At 44.8% G+C, this 23,559-nt stretch overlaps 2 protein-coding genes across 25 annotated transcripts in view; both read left to right on the top strand.

Moving 5' to 3' along the window:
* LOC139581382 (protocadherin gamma-C5-like) overlaps positions 1-23,559 on the top strand; it is a 230,400-nt gene that overhangs the window by 176,998 nt on the left and 29,843 nt on the right. The window contains exon 1 of one of the 24 annotated variants that reach the window (XM_071411087.1): positions 17-3,137. The exons of 22 other annotated variants lie outside the window; for them this stretch is intronic. In XM_071411087.1, the coding sequence (XP_071267188.1) occupies positions 729-3,137 (2,409 nt within the window). In that variant the 5' untranslated portion in view covers positions 17-728. Of the gene's footprint in view, positions 1-16; positions 3,138-3,181; positions 6,119-23,559 lie in introns of those variants that run through there. One more of the 24 variants, XM_071411082.1, reaches the window with a different exon arrangement.
* On the top strand, positions 19,710-22,687 carry LOC139581386 (protocadherin gamma-C5-like). The gene has a single exon (XM_071411101.1). It carries the CDS (start codon positions 20,058-20,060, stop codon positions 22,524-22,526), a length of 2,469 nt encoding a protein of 822 aa, XP_071267202.1. The 5' UTR covers positions 19,710-20,057; the 3' UTR covers positions 22,527-22,687.

The following is a 23,559-nucleotide window of genomic DNA, read 5'->3' on the forward strand; positions in this document are numbered from 1 at the left end:
GTGTAACATCGAGTCTTTAAATTTGGAAACTTTCCATGTTCAGAAATTCGACACCTTTTTCCAATTCGGTCAATTCAGCACCGCTGACATGGTCAGCGGCTTTTTCACAGAGGACATGTAACGGAATGAAGGGTGAATCATCGTTGTCAAGATCATGATGACTTTTTGCATAAATTCATAAGTCTATATCAGTATTTGCATATTTGCATGGAAAGCACACTTCCATACATCACATTTTAGAAATGTGTGTTCTGTCGTGATGTAGGCTATATTAAGGCAACGTGTGTCTTGTTTGAGATTACTTGTCAACATCCTGTGGCATCTACGTTTACAATTTTCCTATATGTGTTGATATATCTTATGTTGGGTATGGCATGGTAGAGCTAATATTTTTCCTTTGGAGACTTAAACCTTCCCAAATATGTTGGAATGTGTTTATTTTTTAAGTATCTGTTGTTCAGTAGATCAAACTCAGAGGGACGCTGTTGGTCAGTGTGTTGCAGTTTTAGAGCAGATTTGCAGCAGTACCTCCCCCATCATGTCGATATATTAGAGAGAGAAAGAGCCGCACGCAGAGCGCACATTCCGGGTTACAGAGAACAGTAAGCACCGAGACTCCTTTGTTCCGTGGGTACGGATTATTGACAGAACATTTTTTAAATTTTCTGTATATAAATTTGACGGAATTTAGCAAATTACTGAACGGATTCTATGGTGTTTGTTGTGTCATGGCGCAGGGGAAAATGTCGGGCAGAACAATGACACGGCAAGTACTGTTGTTTATCTCGGTCCTCTCTCTCAGTTCAGTGCACGGGCAGGTCAGTTACTCCATTCCCGAGGAAATGGCGAAAGGCTCTTTAGTTGGTAACATATCGCAGGATTTGGGTTTAGATATCAAACGATTGAAATCAAGTAAAGCTCGAATACACGTTGGAAATAGCGCAGAATACATCGAGTTGGATAAAGACAGGGGAGTTCTCCTTATCAAAGAGAGAATAGACCGTGAAGCGCTATGCAGACAGTCAACGCCTTGCGCACTGCATTTTCAAATTATTCTGGAGAATCCAATAGAATTTTATCGCGTCACAATTGAAATTATCGATATCAATGATAATGCACCTGTTTTCCAAAAAGATTCAATGAAATTCGAAATAAGTGAGTCAGCTGTGACTGGAGCTAAATTTGTGCTGGAGAGAGCTTTTGATTCTGATATAGGATCAAATGGACTCCAAAGCTACTCCCTTAATCCAACTGATAATTTCAGTCTAAAATTACATGGTCAAACTGATGGTAGCAAAAAGGTAGAGATGGTTTTACAGAAGCCTTTAGATCGAGAGAAACAGGAGCAGATGTCTTTAGTGTTAACTGCCCTCGATGGAGGAGACCCTCAGATGTCTGGAACAGTGCAGATTCATGTCAATGTGTTGGATGCAAACGACAATGCTCCGGTTTTTACGCAGGCACTATATACGGCGAGTGTTGTAGAGAACTCACAGAAGGGTACTTTATTAACTACAGTTAGTGCCACTGATATAGATCATGGATCAAATGGTTTAGTCACATATTCTATATCAAGCAGCACAATTGGTATTTTGGACCTATTCGAAATAGACGAGAGTAATGGCGAAGTGCGTTTGATAGGCAAGGTCGACTATGAAAGCGATAAACATTATCAGATTGACTTAGAAGTAAAAGATACAGGAGGTCTTTCTGATTCCAGTAAATTAGTTGTCGGCATTGTGGACGTCAACGACAACAGCCCTTTGATTGATATGATGTCCACTTCTAAATCAATACCAGAAAATTCCCCTTCTCAGACAGTCATAGCTGTAATGAGTGTCCACGACCCAGACTCTGATAATAACGGAGTGGTGAATTGTGTTTTAACTCAAAATATTCCCTTTACCATTAAATCTACATCCACTGGCTTCTATAGTCTAGTAACAGACAGTGACTTGGATCGAGAGGGAGCATTTGAATATAACATAATTGTGATGTGCTCTGATGAGGGAGTGCCCTCTCTCTCCAGCAGCGTCACTCTCACCTTACAGATATCAGATGTGAATGACAACGCGCCTGTCTTTGAGAGGAGCTCATATGAGGCCTACATTTTAGAAAACAACACACCGGGCCTCTCTATATTCACAGTGAAAGCCAGAGACGCTGACTGGAACCAGAATGCCCGTGTTTCTTACATACTCGAGGACTCCTCGGTTAACGGAGTGCCCGTCTCCTCATATGTATCCGTTAGTGCTGATAGTGGAGTCGTCCATTCAGTGCGCTCTTTTGACTACGAGCAGATCAAGGCTTTCCAGTTCCGCGTAAAAGCGCAGGATGGAGGCTCTCCTCCACTCAGTAGCAATGTGACTGTGAAAATAATGATCCAGGACCAGAACGACAACGCGCCTCAGGTTCTGTACCCAGTCCAGACTAGCAGCCCTCTGGTGGCTGAAATGGTGCCTCGTTCAGCAGATGTGGGCTATCTTGTCACTAAAGTGGTGGCTGTTGATGTGGACTCTGGACAGAATGCCTGGCTCTCGTATAAACTGCAGAAAGCGACAGACAGGGCGCTGTTTGAAGTGGGTTTACAGAATGGAGAAATAAGAACTATACGCCAAGTCACTGATAAAGATGTTGTGAAACAAAGGCTCACTGTTGTAGTGGAGGACAACGGGCAGCCCTCTCGTTCAGCTACAGTCAATGTTAACGTGGCTGTGGCGGACAGCTTCCCTGAAGTGCTCTCGGAGTTCACTGACTTTACGCACGACGTGGAGTACAATGACAACCTGACTTTTTACTTAGTCTTGGCATTGGCTGTAGTCTCCTTTCTCTTTATCGTATCCATCATAGCCATACTGTCAGTGAAATGCTACAGATGGAGACACGAGCAAATGTTTTACAAATCCAATGGGAATCTCCCAGTTATTCCGTATTACCCGCCCCTTTACGCAGACGTGGGAGGCACAGGAACTCTGAGACAGGTGTATAATTACGATGTGTGTGGAACGACTGACTCCAGAAAGAGTGATATGAAATACGTCAGACCTTACAGTCAGAGCATCATTAGTCTGGACGGAACACAGACACTCCCCCACGCGCAGAGGGACACGCTGATCAATGACGATGGGGAAAACCAGGTGAGAATAATGGCTACATCAGCAGCATATAGGTTTTCGTTTTCAAGAGCTGTAGTTTGGGTTATAAATCTCGTTCGATTTCAAAGCAAGGTTATACATTTCATGTGCTGTTACCATTTCATCAGATTTTTCTTAGCCTATTAAAACAAGACAGTATCAAACAGAACGCATGGTATTAGGTTTTTGACGTTTGCAGGGTTTTGGACATTTCACATTTGATCATTTCATTTCTGCCTCATAAATACAATCTCAAACATCGGACAACTTATGGCAACCTAATATTTGTGCAGATATTTGTGCAATATCTATTCAGGGCTCTAAAGGCCGCTGTTGGTTAGTGTCAGGATATATACGTCTCAGACAGTAGACCCTCCCTCCCTCTCTTCTTTGCGTCACAAGCTGCGCAGCGGACTGTACTTCCATATCATCAGAACTAGTCTCCTAAAAGAGCCCACACAATCGTTGGGACGTGTTGGTGACGCAATATTCATTATTGTGGAGCCATTCGTTTTTGTATTGTTTTGTCTCTCAGGCTGAGTAGTCTGAAGATGGACGATCTTTCTTGTCATGGCGCAGGGAGGACCAGCTCGCGGATATGGACATGGAAGACATGGGTCATGCTGTTTGTCTGTCTTTGTGGTGCAAGGGTAGCGCGCGCCCAGGTCCGTTATTCCATCCCCGAGGAGATGGCGAAGGGCTCACTCGTGGGGAATATCGTACAGGATCTGGGTTTGGATGTAAAAAAGTTGAAATCTGGTCGAGCGCGGATCTTTACTGAGGACAGCAGTGAGTGCATCGGTCTGAATGTTGATAAAGGGACGCTGGTGGTGAAAGAAAGGATAGACAGAGAGGAGCTGTGCGCCCAAGTCTCTCCCTGCTCTCTGCATTTTCAGATCATCGTTGAAAATCCGATGGAGCTCCATCGAATTGATGTGGAAATATTAGATATTAACGACAATGCTCCTGCATTTGCTAAAAAGGAAATGAATTTCCAAATAAGTGAATCTGCGGCTCCTGGGGCTCGGTTTTCACTCGACGGTGCAAAAGATCCCGATGTGGCTCTAAATACTCTCCAAACATACAAACTAAATCCTACGGATCATTTTCAATTGAAAACCCTATCTCGCTCTGATGGAACGAAATACGTCGAAATGGTTCTGCAGAGCGCACTTGATAGGGAAAAACAGGACGAGCATAAACTAGTCTTAACTGCTTATGATGGCGGCAGCCCCCAGAAATCTGGCTCCGTCAAAATCAATGTTATTGTATTAGATGCAAACGACAATGCCCCTGTATTTGGCCAGTCACTGTATAGGGTGGTCGTGCCAGAAAATGCGTCAAAGGGAACGATTGTCTTGACAGTGAGCGCCACTGATGCAGACCAGGAAACAAATGGAGAGGTGATGTATTCCTTTTCTCAAAATACAGATAGTGCTTCAGTTCTATTCAATATAGACGCCCATACTGGTGAGATTACCATAAGTGGCCTGTTAGATTTCGAAAAAGTTAGGCATTATGAACTAGATGTAGAGGCGACAGACAACGGGGGGTTAACAGATACTAGTAAAGTGCTTATTGAAATGACTGACGTGAACGACAATGCACCCGTGATTAGCATTATTTCATTCTCCAGCCCTATTCCCGAGGACTCTGCCCCGGAGACGGTCATAGCCATGCTCAATATCAAAGACTCAGACTCCGGTAAAAACGGTCAGGTTAAGTGTTCTATTAGTCCAGATTTACCTTTCCGCATAAAGTCATCCTCTTCTAATTTCTACAGTTTAGTGTCAGACCAGGCTTTGGACCGTGAAACGGTGTCTGAATATGACATAACAATAACAGCCACAGATGAAGGGTCGGCATCTTTTTCCACTAATAAGACAGTAACACTGAAAATATCAGATGTGAATGACAACGCCCCCCTGTTTACACGACAATCATACACAGCTTACGTTATTGAGAATAACTTACCTGGAATGTCAATATTTTCAGTCAAGGCCAGCGACAAAGACTTTGGCAACAACGCGCGTATTTCATATTTGCTTGGTGATAATCAAGTGAATGGAGTTTCGGCGTCTGCGTACATTTCAGTAAATGCAGAGAGTGGGGCGATTCTTGCTGTGCGTTCTTTCGACTATGAGCAAATAAAAGAGTTCCAAATTCGCGTAAAAGCGCAGGATGGAGGCTCCCCTCCTCTCAGTAGCAATGTGACTGTGAAAATAATGATTCAGGACCAAAACGACAACGCGCCTCAGGTTCTGTACCCAGTCCAGACTAGCAGCTCTCTGGTGGCTGAAATGGTGCCTCGTTCAGCAGATGTCGGCTATCTTGTCACTAAAGTGGTGGCTGTTGATGTGGACTCTGGACAGAATGCCTGGCTCTCGTATAAACTGCAGAAAGCGACAGACAGGGCGCTGTTTGAAGTGGGCTTACAGAATGGAGAAATAAGAACTATTCGTCAAGTCAATGATAAAGATGCTGTGAAACAAAGGCTCACTGTTGTAGTGGAGGACAACGGGCAGCCCTCTCGTTCAGCTACAGTCAATGTTAACGTGGCGGTGGCGGACAGCTTCCCTGAAGTGCTCTCGGAGTTCACTGACTTTACGCACGACAAGGAGTACAATGACAACCTGACTTTTTACTTAATATTGGCTTTGGCTGTAGTCTCCTTTCTCTTTATCGTATCCATCATAGTCATACTGTCAGTGAAATGCTACAGATGGAAACGCGAGCAAATGTTTTACAAATCCAATGGGAATCTCCCAGTTATTCCGTATTACCCGCCCCTTTACGCAGACGTGGGAGGCACAGGAACTCTGAGACAGGTGTATAATTACGATGTGTGTGGAACGACTGACTCCAGAAAGAGTGATATGAAATACGTCAGACCTTACAGTCAGAGCATCATTAGTCTGGACGGAACACAGACACTCCCCCACGCGCAGAGAGACAAACTGATCATTGACGATTCAGGCAGTCAGGTAAGCATGCATTATCGACTGTAACCTATATAATTACCTTCTAACAAGCTAGAACGAGTAATTAGGCCGTACATACCAAGTACTTACCAATTTGACACTCACCTTTTTGTCTTGGCTTTAGCAGTGGTACATGCTATGTACCTGTCATCAGGCAATCACATTCCTATATAGTCATTCTGGAATAATGCCTATGTAATTAATATAGGTTATAGTGTTGCCAAAGACTGCCCTGTGAAACAGCAGCGAACCTGTATGAAATAATCTTCTGGAATACATTCAGGGACAAAGAGAGCAGTGCTGCTGGAGGCTATAGAGAAACACAAAGGAAGAGCTGGGCTGAGCTGGGCTGGACTAGACGAGACTGGGCTGGACTGGGCTGGGCTGGACTAGACGAGACTGGGCTGGACTAGACGAGACTCGGCTGGACTGGGCTGGGCTGGACTAGACGAGACTGGGCTGGACTAGACGAGACTGGGCTGGACCGGGCTGGGCTGGACTAGACGAGACTGGGCTGGACTGGGCTGGGCTGGACTAGACGAGACTGGGCTGGACTAGACGAGACTGGGCTGGACCGGGCTGGGCTGGACTAGACGAGACTGGGCTGGACTGGGCTGAGCTGGACTAGACGAGATTGGGCTGGACTGGGCTGGGCTGGGCTGGACTAGACGAGACTGGACTGGGCTGGACGAGACTGGGCTGGACTGGGCTGGGCTTGACTAGACGAGACTGGGCTGGACTGGGCTGGACTAGACGGGACTGGGCTGGACGAGACTGGACTGGACTGGGCTGGTCTGGGCTGGACGAGACTGGTCTGGTCTGGACTAGGGCCTGCAGATTTTTTTTCTCTCTCACACACACACTGCACTATTTTTAACACCGACCTAAATTCCTGTCTCTCACACGCTGCTGTTACTGTATATTCCTGACTTTGAACCGTGTACATACAGAGAGCGAGAGATGGAGAGATGAGAGAGAGAGGAGAGGAGATTGAGGAGTGGTAGAGAGAAATTCGGACTGAAAGAGGTGGGAAATGTGTTGGCGAGAAGGATTGAGGATGGGGAGAGGCAGTAGCATGGAGCCAGAGAGAGGGATGGTGTGGGGGAGGGGAGGAGATGTGTTGTAGCTGGCCTCATCCACCGTTCATGCGCAGCAGCACTGTGTTAGTGATGCACGGCAGCCATTTTGCACCACAAGCTGCAGTGTTTGTAGAGAAATAGGCTCCTCATAACCTCTAAGGTAGAAAGGGATGGATAAACAACTATAAATAATTGAGTGTGGATATAAATGAGGCAGGGCTCGATACAGGGAATATAGAAACAGGGAAAGATAGATGCAGGGAAAGATAGATGCAGGGAAAGATAGAGGGAGGGAGAAAGAAAATGACAGTATATGACATCCAGCTTAAAAGATGAGAGCAATCTGTTTTTGTGCTGAAAGGAGAGAGAGAGTGATAGAGATACAGAGAGAGAAAGTTGAGTAGACTACTGTGTTGAAACGAGAGAGACAGAGACAGATGAGTAAACTACTGTGCTGAAAGGAGAGAGAGAGACAGAGACAGATGAGTAAACTGTGCTAGATTCCTCTATATGATGCTAGTATAGTGACATGTTGTTTGTATCACTGAGCTCCTCGATCCCTCTTTCTCCTCCCTCACCACAGACATCATAAAGGGGTCATTAGAGCTCCATGGCCCGCAGGTCTCCATGTTTACTGGGTAATACACACACAGGGAGGAAATGCCCTCCATATGGCTCTCACATGCAGCCCATAATACTAATCCCACACACCAGGCCACTGCCACACACAGCAAGTAACCAGGCCAACCGATTGGAAACACTCTTTTCACGGCACTTCCATACCGAAGGGACTTTTTCGTAGCAGGTTAGGAGAATTAACATAGCAGGTTAGGAGACTGAGGTTAAGATTAGGAGAGGGGTTAGGGTTAGCGAAAATGCTCTCCTAACCTGCCACAAAAATCACTTTGTATCGAAGTGGCGTGAAAAGAGTGTGTCCCGTCAACTGATAGTTTACCTCATAAAATAGGTGATGGTCACACTCTTTTTCACCACGTGGTGATCCTATTGTGTGTCAATGCTGTTAAATTCTTAGTTAGGTGGTCATGATGCTGGCTTTATTGTATGGGGGGACATAGTATCTAATGCTAGAGGTGGTGTAGCTTCAGTCGGTGTCTGTAGATGGAGGTGTGGCCCTGGCATAGACAACAGGCCAACTGTTTGTGTACATACTGCACAGGCATGCTGTATGTGTTTGTGTTGAATGTTTCTGTGTAGAAGAGTAGCACATGCCTCTCATAAACATCTGACATGACACAAAAATGCTTGAGGTTTTATGGAGGAAACCTCTGTCCCTCTGGAAACAGTCTATCATCATTATCACCCTACATCTGTGTCCGTTTTGCCCGTTTAAACCGCTTTTTAACCACTAAACCTTGGTTCTCAGGCTTGTCAGCGAGGAAGGCTTTTACTATGGACCGTAAACCCTTGAACTCAGTGCGTCTCTGTGGGGGTCAGACCCCACCGACCTATACACCCCTCGGTCTAGCCCTGAATGTTCCAGTCCAGTGTATAGATGTGGATGGTGTGTGGGTGACTCTTGGATTTGACTTCTCGCTTCTGGTTCAGACACCCACTTGGATGACCTTTGAACTGTAGAACAGTGGTTTGCTAAACATATGTCAAGGCTGTAGACCTCTGGAGCAGAATTTAGCAGTCCCCTGCCTTGGCAGCCATTTTGGATCCCACCCTGAGCCGAGGCCCTGTAGTTTCTAGACCTTGTGACTGTCCACATTGATATGGGAAGAAACTGCTTCCCACAGCTGTTGTTTATTCTGTACTTCCTTCCTCACTGGCCCAGTCATCTGGTGAGCAGCTGTATCTCTACAGTGTGTTGCTCTGTCTGAAGATTAACGTTGGACTTTGAGCAGTGTTTATGGTTGCTGTGTATGGTGATCAGGATGCATTAAGGTAGGTGTGTGTGTGTGTGTGTGTGTGTGTGTGTGTGTGTGTGTGTGTGTGTGTGTGTGTGTGTGTGTGTGTGTGTGTGTGTGTGTGTGTGTGTGTGTGTGTGTGTGTGTGTGTGTGTGTGTGTGTGTGTGTGTGTGTGTGTGTGTGTGTGTGTGTGTGTGTGTGTGCGTGTGTGCGTGTGTGCGTGCGTGCGTGCGTGCGCTTCTTATCTAGCCTTCTGGAAAGTGGGGTTAGAAATTCTGATTCTCACATATCTGATTCTTCTGCTCCCCCTGCCCCATTAAGATCCTTGATTAGATATCAGGGATGTCTGGATGATTTGTGAGTGACTTTATCCTCTCTCTCACACACCTGCACACACTCAAATATTCTGCTAAGGAGAGTTGAGACCGCACTCACAGTTTGTCAGCTGTATCCATAAGTCTGTGTAGTGACTGTGTGTGATCTGATGTAAGTAAAGAGAAGTGGGAACAGGGTGTGTACGTTTTCTTTAATCATCCTTCCTTGTGGAATCACTCCAACAGTATGCTGTCATCTCATTTCATGGTTTTGAGGATGGAGGGAGGCAACTCTGCTTCTACTGCCATGTACCCCTGAATCTTATCATCTTTACCCTCAGCCTATTTCAGTTATGACAGTAAACCCTCAGGCTCTCATCTGTGGTGATCTGATGTTCTGTTTTCTCTGGCCTGGTAGTAAGAGTGTACTGTTTCCCTGCAGTGTCCTACAGCCCGACAGTCCTACAGTCCTTCAATCCTACAGGCCAAGGGGCACAGTCCTACAGTCTTACAGTCCCAGGCTGTCTCAATAGTCTACAGCCAAAGGTTCCTTTGCCTCTCTACATTCAATGGACAATAATTAGAATGAAAAGGGAGCCATGTTGCGTACGTACTTTCAGTGTGCAGGCCTGAAGAGGCCCGAAGAGGCCTGAAGAGAAGAGAGGGAGTTTTGGCTCTGATGATGAGGCAGATGTCCTCTGAACACTGAGTCTCAGGTGCTCAAACCAGTCATTGGCATTATGAGAATTCACCTGGCCTGGCCTGACCTGGCCCTTTGAGCAATGTGCAGGGAACTGGGCACATCATACATACATACATAGAGTGGGGAGAACAAGTATTTGATACACTGCCGATTTTGCAGGTTTTCCTACTTACAAAGCATGTAGAGGTCTGTAATTTTTATCATAGGTACACTTCAACTGTGAGAGACGGAATCTAAAACAAAAATCCAGAAAATCACATTGTATGATTTTTAAGTAATTAATTTGGTCCACCACCCAAAGGACATCTAGCCAACTTGACACAACTGTGGGAAGCATTGGAGTCAACATGGGCCAGCATCCCTGTGGAACTCTTTCGACACCTTGTAGAGTCCATGCCCCGATGAATTGAGTCTATTCTGAGGGCAAAAGGGGGTGCAACTCAATATTACGAAGGTGTTCTTAATGTTTTGTACACTCAGTGTATATTAAGGACTACATTCACCTGTTATATTACTCTTAGGTCCAGGTGCTCTTGTATGCCCCAGATGGAGTTGTGTGTGTGGTGTGTTTCTATTGGTTTTTACACACTGCTTGTTTGTGTGTTATTTGTGTTACTGTTCCAGTAGTGATGCCCAGTGAGTCTGGACTCGCTGCTCCTCTGGAAAGGATCCCACCAGAGATTATACAGGCCAGTGTAACAGTAAGGCTCAGCCAGAATTGTCTTGTACCAGAGATTATACAGGCCAGTGTAACAGTAAGGCTCAGCCAGAATTGTCTTGTACCAGAGATTATACAGGCCAGTGTAACAGTAAGGCTCAGACATCATTATCTTGTACCAGAGATTATACAGGCCAGTGTAAGGCTCAGACAGAATTGTCTTGTACCAGAGATTATACAGGCCAGTGTAACAGTAAAGCTCAGACAGAATTGTCTTGTACCAGAGATTATACAGGCCAGTGTAACAGTAAGGCTCAGCCAGAATTGTCTTGTACCAGAGATTATACAGGCCAGTGTAACAGTAAGGCTCAGACAGAATTGTCTTGTACCAGAGATTATACAGGCCAGTGTAACAGTAAGGCTCAGACAGAATTGTCTTGTACCAGAGATTATACAGGCCAGTGTAACAGTAAGGCTCAGCCAGAATTGTCTTGTACCAGAGATTATACAGGCCAGTGTAACAGTAAGGCTCAGACAGAATTGTCTTGTACCAGAGATTATACAGGCCAGTGTAACAGTAAGGCTCAGACAGAATTGTCTTGTACCAGAGATTATACAGGCCAGTGTAACAGTAAGGCTCAGCCAGAATTGTCTTGTACCAGAGATTATACAGGCCAGTGTAACAGTAAGGCTCAGACAGAATTGTCTTGTACCAGAGATTATACAGGCCAGTGTAACAGTAAGGCTCAGACAGAATTGTCTTGTACCAGAGATTATACAGGCTAGTGTAACAGTAAGGCTCAGACAGAATTGTCTTGTACCAGAGATTATACAGGCCAGTGTAACAGTAAGGCTCAGACAGAATTGTCTTGTACCAGAGATTATACAGGCCAGTGTAACAGTAAGGCTCAGACAGAATTGTCTTGTACCAGAGATTATACAGGCCAGTGTAACAGTAAGGCTCAGCCAGAATTGTCTTGTACGTCACATACTGTTCCACGCCGTCTGAGTCACAGACATTCACACGATACACACTCCGCGATGCACACACACACTAGGTGATGGTCCTGAGGTCATGGCATGTGGGTAGCGTTGTGTGACGATGTTCTGATCTGTCAGGCTGGATAGACTCACTGCAGCCATTTTGCTGTGAGTTAGTATGCACTAAATCGCTACTGTATGTAGTCAATATGATTATTAATATGATCACAATCACAATGATGGTTATTGTTAATAGTCTCAATGTCATTATTGTCATGATCATTACCAGTGATGATATCCGTGGATAAAAGTAGTGGTGACAGCGATGATCATGTATGTTTGTCTGTTGGTGAGCTGTTTCCTCTGTAAGGCTTTCTGGATTTGTTGGTCCTCTCCTTTTTCTTCCTGATCTCGTTGTTTCTCTGCTTCTCTCCCCTCCCCCTCTCCAGCTGCACCGTTCTGATTCAGTGAGTGTGAGAGAGCTGGAGGAGAGAGAGAGAGGAAGAGGGAGAGCGAGATCTCTGCTCGTTCCAAAACATTTTGTACTGTGTGCATAAAACCATGGATGCATTTGGGCGTCCAAAGTCACACCTGTGTTGTGTTTATCAGAGGAGCTCTTTCTCCCTATGGTCTCTTTATGTAACTGGTCAGTAGGTTATTGCTGCTGTCCACAAGCCTGTACATTCTTAACTTAGATACGCTACTAATTGTATTGGTGCCTTGGTAAGTGATGAATGATTAGAAAAGAGGACTGTACAGTGTATGAGGAACCTTTTAGACACCCTATCACCCTTCCTTTCTCTCCCCTCCATTCTGTTTTCTACATTCTTCTTTTTTTCCCACTCTCAGGAAGAGAGGTGGGATGTGTTGCCATAGCAACAAGCTGACTCACTGTCAGGACTGTACCATTGTGGTGCGGTACACAGGGGAGCATCAGCAGATGCAATGTCTGCTGTCTGATAGGATACAGGCAGCTCTGGGCTTTAGAGGGCAGATGCACCCCTGTTTAGGACACAGAGGTGCAGTGTCCTTGGGCTCAGAGCTGGATTGGTGGGAGAGAGGGTGTATGACAGGGTGGAGTGGGGGTATGTTGAAGGCTCTACCTCTCTGTTTCCGTAAGATGGACGCTGCCCTGCCCTGAATACCTTTCACGGTTTCACCTCCCTGCTGCTCTGACTGGGAGTGTGAAAACGCTGTCTAAACTAAACCCTCAGGCCTCTGTAGAGGTTGTTTCCTTTGATCACAGGCTATACATTGATTTTCTATTGACTGGTACATGTGCATTATTGTGTGTGTATCATAGTGGTTATCCATGTCTAACGCACAGTACCACAAGCTCTGTTCCTCTATCAGACGCACAGCGTGAAAGCATGTCATTAATAACGAATACATAATCCCTGGGCATCTCCTCGAGTGCACCTGCTGTTCCTGTGTTCCTCTGCAGCATGGCAACATCCTGTACTGCAGCGTAGTGATGTTATCCTGCAGCTCTGGGACAGAACACTCCCCCAGGGACTCTGAAATGGCAGCCTATTCCCAATATAGTGCACTACTTTGGACACGGTTCCCATAGAACTCTGGTCAAAGTAGTGCACTACATAGGGAATAGGGAGCCATATTGGACACACACTCAGTCCTCTTTAAATGGTGCTATCAGCATCCTGGCTGGGACATGCAGATGATGATCGACTCCACTGCTCACACTCCTGTTTTAGAGAGGCTGGGTCGATAAGGGTGTTGTATTTCTCTTTTATTAAGTCTTCTCCTCCGTAACCACCTTCTCAATCACATTTATTGACATGGGAAACATATGTTTACATTGCCAAAGCAAGTGAACTAGATTTTTTTTTAAACTAAAGTGAAATAAACAATAACAATTAACAGTAAACATTAAACTCACAGAAGTTCCAAAAGAATAAAGACATTTCAAATATATGATGTCTATATACAGTGTTGTAACGATGTGCAAATGGTTCAAGTACAAAAGGGAAAATATGGGTTGTATTTAACAATGGTGTTTGTTCTTCACTAGTTGCCCTTTTCTTGTGACAACAGGTCACAAATCTTGCTGCTGTGATTGCACACTGTTGTATATCACCTAATAGATACGGGAGTTTATCAAAATTGGATTTGTTTTCAAATTCTTTGTGGGTCTGGGTAATCTGTCTCTATGGTCATACATTTTGCAGGAGGTTAGGAAGTGCAGCTCAGTTTCCACCTAATTTTGTAGCCTGTCTTCTCTTGAGAGCCGGGTCTGCCTACGGCGACCTTTCTCAATATCAAGGCTATGCTCACTGAGTCTGGACATAGTCAAAGTTCTCCTTAATTTTGGGTCAGTCACAGTGGTCAGGTATTCTGCCACTGTGTACTCTCTGTTTAGGGCCAAATAGCATTCTAGTTTGCTCAGGTTTTTAAAAAATAATTATTTCCCATGTGTCAAGTAATTATCTTTTTGTTTTCTCATTAAACTAATTGTCTAATTGTGTTGCTGTCCTGGGGCTCTGGGGTCCGTTTGTGTTTGTGAACAGAGCCCCAGGACCAGCTTGCTTAGGGGACTCTTCCCCAGGTTCATCTCTCTGTAGGTGATGGCTTTGTTATGGAAGCTTTGGGAATCGCTTCCTTTTAGGTGGTTAACAGCCCTTTTCTGGATTTTGATCATTAGCGAATATCGGCCTATTTCTGCTCTGAATTGATTATTTGGTGTTTTACTTTGTACACGGAGGATATTTATGCAGTCTCAATTTGATGTTTGTCCCATTTTGTGAATTCTTGGTTGGTGATCGGACCCCAGACCTCACAACCATAAAGGGCAATGGGTTCTATAACTGATTCAAGTATTTTTTACCAGATCCTAATTGGTATGTGGAATTTTATGTTCCTTTCGATGGCATAGAAGGCCCTTCTTGCCTTGTCTCTCAGCTCATTCACAGCTTTGTGGAAGTTACCTGTGGCGCTGATGTTTAGGCCGAGGTATGTATAGTTTTTTTGTGTGCTCTAGGGCAACGGTGTCTAGATGGAATTTGTATTTGTGGTCCTGGCATCTGGACCTTATTTGGAACACCATTATTTTTGTCTTACTGAGATTTATTGTCAGGGCCCAGGTCTGACAGAATCTGTGCAGAAGATCTAGGTGCTGCTGTAGGCCCTCCTTGGTTGGGGACAGAAGCACCAGATCATCAGTAGACATTTGACTTCAGATTCTTGTGGGGATCTGTTTTCTCTCTGTCTCTCTCTCTCCCTCTCTCAAGAAGCACACCTCACATATAGCAGACACAAATTATTTGTATTGTTTTGATATTAGCCCACCTTTCTTTGACGCACACAAACAGTGCACATAGCAGATCGGCTCTGGGAACATCATAATTTGGCCAAATGTCACAGGTATCACAATGCATATCATCACTATCACCCACTCTGGAGTCAATCAAGGCTACATTGCCGTTGTAAGGTGAACGGTAAGTATCAGGGATGTGTCTGTCCCAAGACACACTGTGTGCTAACCCACGTCTCTTGTGTCTCTCTGTTCTTCTCTTCCATGTCTCTCCTTTGCTGCTGTTGCGGACATGTCTTATGTTACTCACCCGGCTCTCCAAATAAGGTAAGAAATACTTTAAGTTAGAAGGACTCCACCATCACAACTCACATACAGTGCACACCTCCATGACCTTACTGACTGAAATGACCTTATAGAAACGGACAAAGTAAGACAACGAAGCACCTTTATGATCCGCATATACAGTGGCACCCAGCACTGAGTTTTATTCCACCAATAGCTGGGAAGATGTACTGTATATCATTTGCACATAATAAACTATACATTGACATGAAATTCACAGTTCCAAACAAAGAAAAGGGACTGAATATAAGGCTTGAGCCTTTCATTATATGGGTGGATGTTGTGTGTATACCAGATTCTATGTGTTGGCAGATACGTTTGAAAGCGTTGCAATGTATAGACAGTCTATAAGGACATATAGATGAATAAATCTCTATAGTGACTCCGTGAAGGCACGTCAGAACGAATCTGACAACGACCAGAGTATGATGGATGTTCAAACACGATATCTATCCTACGTTACTAAATGTTTTTAGACGTAGGTATGTTGTGGCGTAGGTAGCCTACAATAACTGCTGTCGGAACCTGATTTGGCAGTGCATTTAAAGCAATTGGTTTATAAAACAAAATGATTTGCTCGATCAAAATGATGTTATTGGAAAACATTTGGATTGATTATTAAGGCAGAACGTTTTTCTGTTTGAATCGAGAGAGAAGAGGAGGTTAGCACGTATGTTGTGGTTGTGTTTTCGAAAGTCTTTGTTTGGGAAGGACTCAGACTGTGTCTGTACAGCAGCCACCACGCGGTCGCCCACATTTCAGCAGCAGCGCGAGCTGGCCGCTTGTGTGGGGCTGTCCACCCGTGCGGTGCTGAAACGCGCTTCAGAGCTCAGTGGAAGCGCGTTCCCCCTCCCTCTCTCGCTCTCCCTACCTACCTCCGTCGTTCTGTCAAACTCGGATTATCTAATAGCAAAGCTGATATATTGTTTTCATATTTAGATACATTCGTTGCACTATTGTGATATGATGTAAGCTACGGCTTGTGATTTGTATAATAATATAGCGTTTTTGCTTTTTTTTCATTGCGGATATAAATAATTCCGTCAGATGCCAGTGTTGCTAGGCAGACCTTGAGGGATGACGAAATCGCGCAACCCTTTAATCTCCGAGACCCGATTCGTGGTCGACCCCCAAAAAAGTGTCGATAGAATATGTCCAAATCTAAAATATTAGGGCGGTCTATTCAGCTCTCAGGTAATTAGTTAATGTCATGGAAATAGCCCAGTGGTGTGTGTGTGTGTGTGTGTGTGTGTGTGTGTGTGTGTGTGTGTGTGTGTGTGTGTGTGTGTGTGTGTGTGTGTGTGTGTGTGTGTGTGTGTGTGTGTGTGTGTGTGTGTGTGTGTAGGAGAGCGATCTCCGCTCCCCCTCTCTTTTCATTTGCTCTACAGACCTCATGCAGATATTTTTAAGACGGCTTGTGGGATGTATTTTTATTCGGAGCCACGTGGGTTGCTCTGATGACGTGCTCAGGCTGCGCTTGCTTTCTGTTACCACAGGACGGCAACGGAGAGCCTTTGTCTCCCACACAGACATCAGGAAGCATTGAGACCGTGGGGATACAGAGTCTGATACCTAGAGGTTTAGAACGACCACTTTACAACCTATAATACCTGATTTACAGTACAGCTGTGCACATACTAGTATTCCATCTGTAATTAATTTATAACAATTTAATAAGAACATTTAGATCCTTCACCAGCTGATAATGATAATAGATCATTATCGGCTACTAATAGTGAGTAATGTAAATTGTATAGTAGCAGTACTACTAGTATTAACATGAAATGGAGAACTGTGTTTTTTCTCATGTTGAATTGCTATGGTGCTTCATCGGTTTCCAACGTGCTGATATTTTCACTGTAGCTATAAATGACAGCTAAATCCTGATGTTTAACTCATATTCGATGCTGTGCATCAATAGCGTGCAGAACTGTACAAAGATATCTACTCCCTCCCCCCAGACTCAGAACTGTAACCCTCCCAGAGAAGGATGCGCATTGACAAAAAACTTCCCCATCACTGTAAAATATGAGACACGTTGGATTACTGATTGATTATTTCCACTCCTGCGAGAGGCCGAATGTTGGATGGAATAATATAAAGGTTTTGATGTGTTGTGGAATAGACTGGGTGTGTGGCAGGTGCTGCTATGGGTGGCACCATGTCTTTCTCTTGTTGGTTACAATAGATGGACAGACTCGCTACATCATCCCGGAGGAACTGAAACAGGGCTCTGTGATAGGAAATCTAGCCAAAGATCTGGGGTTGGGACTATCTGAGATTTACCGTCGTAAATTACGGATAACCTCGGAGGCTGGTAAGCAGTATTTCAGAGTGGATTTGGAGAGCTGGTCGTCAGTGAGAGGATAGACAGAGAGGATATGTGTGGACAAAGAGTTCCGTGTCTATTGCCTTTGGAGGTAGTGATATAAAATAATTTGCAGCTGCACCGAGTCGAGATTGAAATGCAGGGATATTAATGACAATTCTCCCTGTTTTCTTACGAAAAAAAGGGGGCTGAAGACCCAGGCTCACGATTTCCACTCGAACGTGCACTGAATTCTGATGTAGCTGCAAATACAACACTCTCTTACAGCATTAACATTAACGAACATTTGAAATTGAATGTCAAAAACCACTGGGATGGGACTAAATTCCCAGAACTGGTACTGGAAAAACATTTTGACTGGGAGAAGCAGTCTGTTCACAAGCTGATTCTCACCGCTGTAGATGGGGGAGGGGGGGGGGATTCAGGAACCTCTGAGACTAGTATTAGGGTGCTTGATATTAACGATAACGCACCACTGTTTGAGAGACAGCTTTATGAGACTAGTGCTAACGAAAATGTTGCTCACGTCACTGATTTTACGCGTAAAAGCGACAGGTCCAGATGAAGGACGAAATGGGGATATCGACGTGGGGATATCGAGCAGGTTTTTGTCGATCAAACGCCAGACTCAGTGGCAACATTATTTGAAATGTACCATTTATCTGGGGTAATTATAGTAAAAGGTGAACTAGATCATGAAAAAACGTATTCCCATGTATTTGACGTTATTGCTAAAGACAAAGGCAACCCAGAGATGGATGGGCATTGTGGTGTTGATCTTAAAATAACTGACGTCAATGACAACATCCCAGAGATCATTGTGACGTCTCCAAGTACTACTGTTCCGGAGGATTCGACTATCGGGAAGGGGACAGCCTTGACAAGCGCTAAAGACCCAGATTCACAAGACAATGGGAAGGTGAGGTTGAGCGTGTCCCCAACGTCTCCATTCAAATTGAACCCGTCCGTATCCAAGCATTATGCTGGTAACCAACGCACCTCTTGACAGTGAGCGTCACTCCCAGTATAGAGATCAGTGCTAGTGATTCAGGAAAAAACCCTCTATCCAGCAAGAAAAGTATCACTGTTGATGTGTTAGATGTGAATGACAATCTACCGCTATTCTCAGCCTTCCTACCCAGTGTATGTATAAGACAATTACACACCGGGGAAAATATTATTTTCAATCTCCGTTGCTCATCCAGACCTGGGGGATAGGGCCAAGATCTCCTACTCCGTCCTAGACTCCAAAGTGCAGGGCGTGTCTGTGTCCTCCTGTGTGACACAGAAACCTGCAGATCCAGCTCAACACTGACGGACCTATTAAGTACGTAGAGGTCCTGGGAGGGGACATGTTGTCTCAGAGTCAGTCCTTCAGGTCCTGTCTCTCTCCCATGTCAGAGTTCAGTGATTTCACCTTCGTTAAGCCCAGCAGCACCACTGTTTTGTTTCAACATTGCACAAATCAATGCTTGTTATTTTAGATTCAGAACAAAGGTCGGTTGATAAATAATGAATAACTGGGTCACCGAATTTAGAGATATTTTGATATATTTTTTTCTGCCACTCAATTATTATTTTATGTAAACTATAAGAGATCTAATCAAATGTATTTTCTTCCAAGCAAGGGGCTCTATTGGAATGCCAATGTGTTGGTATCTGTGCGCAAAGGTGCACTATATTTCCGACGCTGCTTCACACATTTATGAATTCTTAAATAATAACCTACCTCTGGACTGTCCATGATATTTTTCACATCAATATAGACAGTGTATTATTGTTCAATGGAAAATACAGTCTCTCTGCCTCTGCCTCTGCCTCTGCCTCTGCCTCTGTCTCTGCCTCTGCCTCTGTCTCTGTCTCTGTCTCTGTCTCTGTCTCTGTCTCTGTCTCTGTCTCTGTCTCTGTCTCTGTCTCTGTCTCTGTCTCTGTCTCTGTCTCTGTCTCTGTCTCTGTCTCTGTCTCTGTCTCTGTCTCTGTCTCTGTCTGTCTGTCTGTCTGTCTGTCTGTCTGTCTGTCTGTCTGTGTGTGTGCTGTGTCAGAGCGCTTGGACAGCTCCTGGCTGCTCTGGCTTTAAAAAGTCTTATTTTAGCCTCTCATTGGGTGTTAGAGATGCACGCTGTGCACCAATAGCGTGCAGAACCGTTGAAAGAGATCTACTCCCTCCCCCCAGCCTCAGCACCGTAACCCTTACAATACTCTGAGCTGGAGAAGAGAGAGGGACGAAGTCATACACACGGAGATACAACATCCTCTAAACACATCCTTATCGTGATACAAAATTAACGAAATAATGCTAAATGAAATATGTCTTCTGGAGAGGTATTTTGATATGAAGCTCTTTGTTCTGTACAGTATTTAAGTGGGAATTGTGTTATAACAGATCAGGGATGACAAAGGGAATGGGATACCGAGACTGGAGATGGCTGGCTCTTTGGTGGCATCATTTCTTTCTCTTGTGGAGTACAATAGACGGACAGACTCGCTACACCATCCTGGAGGAACTGAAACAGGGCTCTGTGATAGGAAATCTAGCCAAAGATCTGGGGTTGGGACTATCTGAGATATTTGACCGTAAACTGCGTGTCGCTTCTGAGGCTGGTAAGCAGTATTTCAGTGTGGATGCGGGGAAGGGCGAGCTGATCGTCAATGAAATAATAGATAGAGAGACTGTATGCGGACAACGCGCCAGCTGCGTTTTACCTCTGCAGGTTGTCATTGAGAACCCGTTACAGTTACATCGAATTGAGGTGGAAATACGAGACATAAATGACAATTCACCAAATTTTATAACAAATGAACTCACGTTGAAAATAGCAGAATCTGTTGTTGTAGGCAGGCGATTTTCTTTGGAGAGCGCAGAGGACCCAGATGTGGGAAGTAACGCACTCAAGTATTACACTATTAGTAAAGACGAGTGCTTTAGTTTAAAGGTAAAAGACCTTAGTAATGGAAGAAAAGCCCCAGAGTTAGTATTAGAAAAACGTTTAGATCGAGAGAAACAAGCTGTCCATCAGCTACTATTAACTGCACTAGATGGGGGGAATCCTGTCAGATCCGGGACGTCACAGATAACTATTACAGTGCTTGATGTAAACGACAATTTCCCAGTGTTTGAAAAGGCATCGTACAAGGTTTCCATAGACGAAAATAGTCCAAAGGGTACTTTTATGGTCAAACTTAAAGCGATTGACATCGACGATGTTCAAAATGGGGAAGTGAAGTATTCATTTGGTGAGCGCACCCCCAATGCTGTGCTTTCTATATTTGACATTGATTCAGACACAGGGGAGATGTTTTTGAAAGGAGAATTAGATTTTGAAAATGCTGCTACATATGAAATTGATATCAGTGCAAAAGATAACGGCACTCCGGAAATGGAAGGACAATGTAGTGTTCAGGTGGAGGTAGTTGACCTAAACGACAACCCTCCTGAAATAATTTTTACCTCCAAGCCGAGTCCGTTGCGCGAAGACGCACCCAGTGGCACAGTAGTGGCTTTGATCAGTGCCCGAGACCTAGACTCCGGGAATAACGGTAACGTAACGTTACAGCTCCCGCGAGACTATCCTTTTAAACTGAAACCGTCATTTTCTAATAATTACGCACTGGTCACCAGTGGTGTTTTAGACCGAGAGAGCTTCTCAGAGTATAACATTGAGATAACAGCCACTGATTCGGGCTCCCCTCCCCTTACTACCAAGAAAACTATACCTGTCCGTATCATTGATGTCAACGACAACTCCCCTAAATTCACTCAGTCCTCCTATGATGTCTATTTAAAAGAGAATGGACTACCAGGCTCCATGCTCTCCTCAGTCTCCGCATCTGACCTGGATTTCGGGGATAATGCCAAGATCTCCTACTCCATCCTAGACTCCAAAGTGCAGGGCGTGTCTGTCTCCTCCTATGTGTATATGAACTCTGATAACGGCAGCATCTACAGCATGCACTCGTTTGACTATGAGACACTGAAGGTGTTTCAGATTCTAGTGCAGGCAAAGGACCACGGCTCTCCGTCTCTGAGCAGCAACACCACTGTCCATGTTTTTCTCCTGGACCAGAACGACAACGCCCCTGCTGTTATTTACCCCTCCACTGCCCTGGGCTCGCTCTCTCACCAGAAGATGCCCCGCTCCGCTAAAGCAGGCCACCTGGTTACTAAGGTAACTGCCGTAGACGCAGACTCGGGTCATAACGCCTGGATCTCGTATAAATTGGCGGAGGCCACAGACGCATCTCTGTTTAGTGTCAACACTTACACAGGGGAGGTGAGGACTAAACGCGCTGTGTCCGAGCAGGACGACTCCTCTCAGAGGCTGCTTATAGAGATAAAGGACGACGGGGAACCGGTACAGTCTTCCACGGTCACAGTGGCCATACTGGTAGAGGACGGGCTCCAAGAACCCATCTTGAACCTCCGGCAGAAAGCGCCAGAGCCCGGCAAGAAAAGCGGGAGAATCACCCTGTATTTGATCCTCTCTCTGGCCTCGGTGTCCATGCTGTCTCTGGTGACTTTTGTCGTCTTAGCGGTCAAGTGCGTTAGAAACAGCAGGAGCAGCGGTAGTTGCTGCATGAGACTGGACGATTTGGACGGCTACAATAACCCCAATAGAAACCTGCAGATCCAGCTCAACACTGACGGGCCTATTAAGTACGTAGAGGTCCTGGGAGGGGACATGTTGTCTCAGAGTCAGTCCTTCAGGTCCTGTCTCTCTCCCATGTCAGAGTTCAGTGATTTCACCTTCGTTAAGCCCAGCAGCACCACTGACTTTAATGCGATGATCAACGTCCTAGACGCGTCTTTACCCGACAGCGCCTGGACCTTTGAGAGCCAGCAGGTGAGCAATGAACTGTAGTTGATTGTGTCTATCATGATGTTCGAATGTAGACTGTTTAGTGACGTGATTAATCACCATTAGAAGAATACGTAACAAAATAACCTCTACTGGTGTCTTTCATTCCATAAATCATAGCTTGTTGTTTTGGGGGGTTGTTTAGATATAATAAGAATATTGTGTGGCTAGCGCATAGTTTATGCTCAGTATTTTGTCATGTATTAGAGGAAGTAGGTGCAGTGAAAAACTCTGCCACTGAACCTTACAATAATCTGAATCGAAATCATGGTTTCAGTGTTTCATAATATAATTATGTAAAAAATATTAGCAGCTGGTTACTCTTAATTGAACTGCTGACGTAGGCAGCCATCTCCAATGGAGGATTAGAAAAAGCACAGGAATCCCCTGGTCATAATCATCAGTGACTCTGAGTGATAATGTTTCTGTGGGTGTTAAACGTGGTGGTAGTTCTAATGTGACCCTGATTAACATAATCAAGATGCTCTGGTATCTGACGGGTTTCAGCACCACCAGTGTGGACGGCGACACCCCCTCGGAATCAACGGTGTGAATTTGTGGGCTCATGGCAGGCTAACAGAGAAATACATTTACAGTTGTTGTACATTTTTTAATTGTACAATTGCTGCTATTTTTATGATTGTTTGCAGCTCATTTGATAGTTTATATAAACTTAGTAGTATAAAAAGTGTTTCCTTCCTCTGGGCTCTTTTTAGAATGACTGTTTTGGATGAAGTCTGTGAGCAAAATAATATTTAATTTTCCATCCTGGTTTACACCTTTACACATTCTGAGTCATAGGCTTACCTCTTGGCTGCCCATAGGATGTTGTACATCAATATGAACAGTATAATATTGCACGGGCTAATGGTACTCTCTCTATGTGCTGTCAGTTAGAGCGCGTGGGTAGTGTGACTGCTGTGGCTTTAAGAGGTCTGTACTGTTGGCCCCTCATTGGGTGTTAGAGATGCATGCTGTGCACCAATAGTGTGCAGAACTGTCCAAATAGATCTACCCCCTCCCCCAGCCTCAGCAC

This window comes from Salvelinus alpinus, chromosome 7 (genome assembly GCF_045679555.1).
Source record: "Salvelinus alpinus chromosome 7, SLU_Salpinus.1, whole genome shotgun sequence".
Classification (NCBI taxonomy): Eukaryota; Metazoa; Chordata; class Actinopteri; order Salmoniformes; family Salmonidae; genus Salvelinus; species Salvelinus alpinus.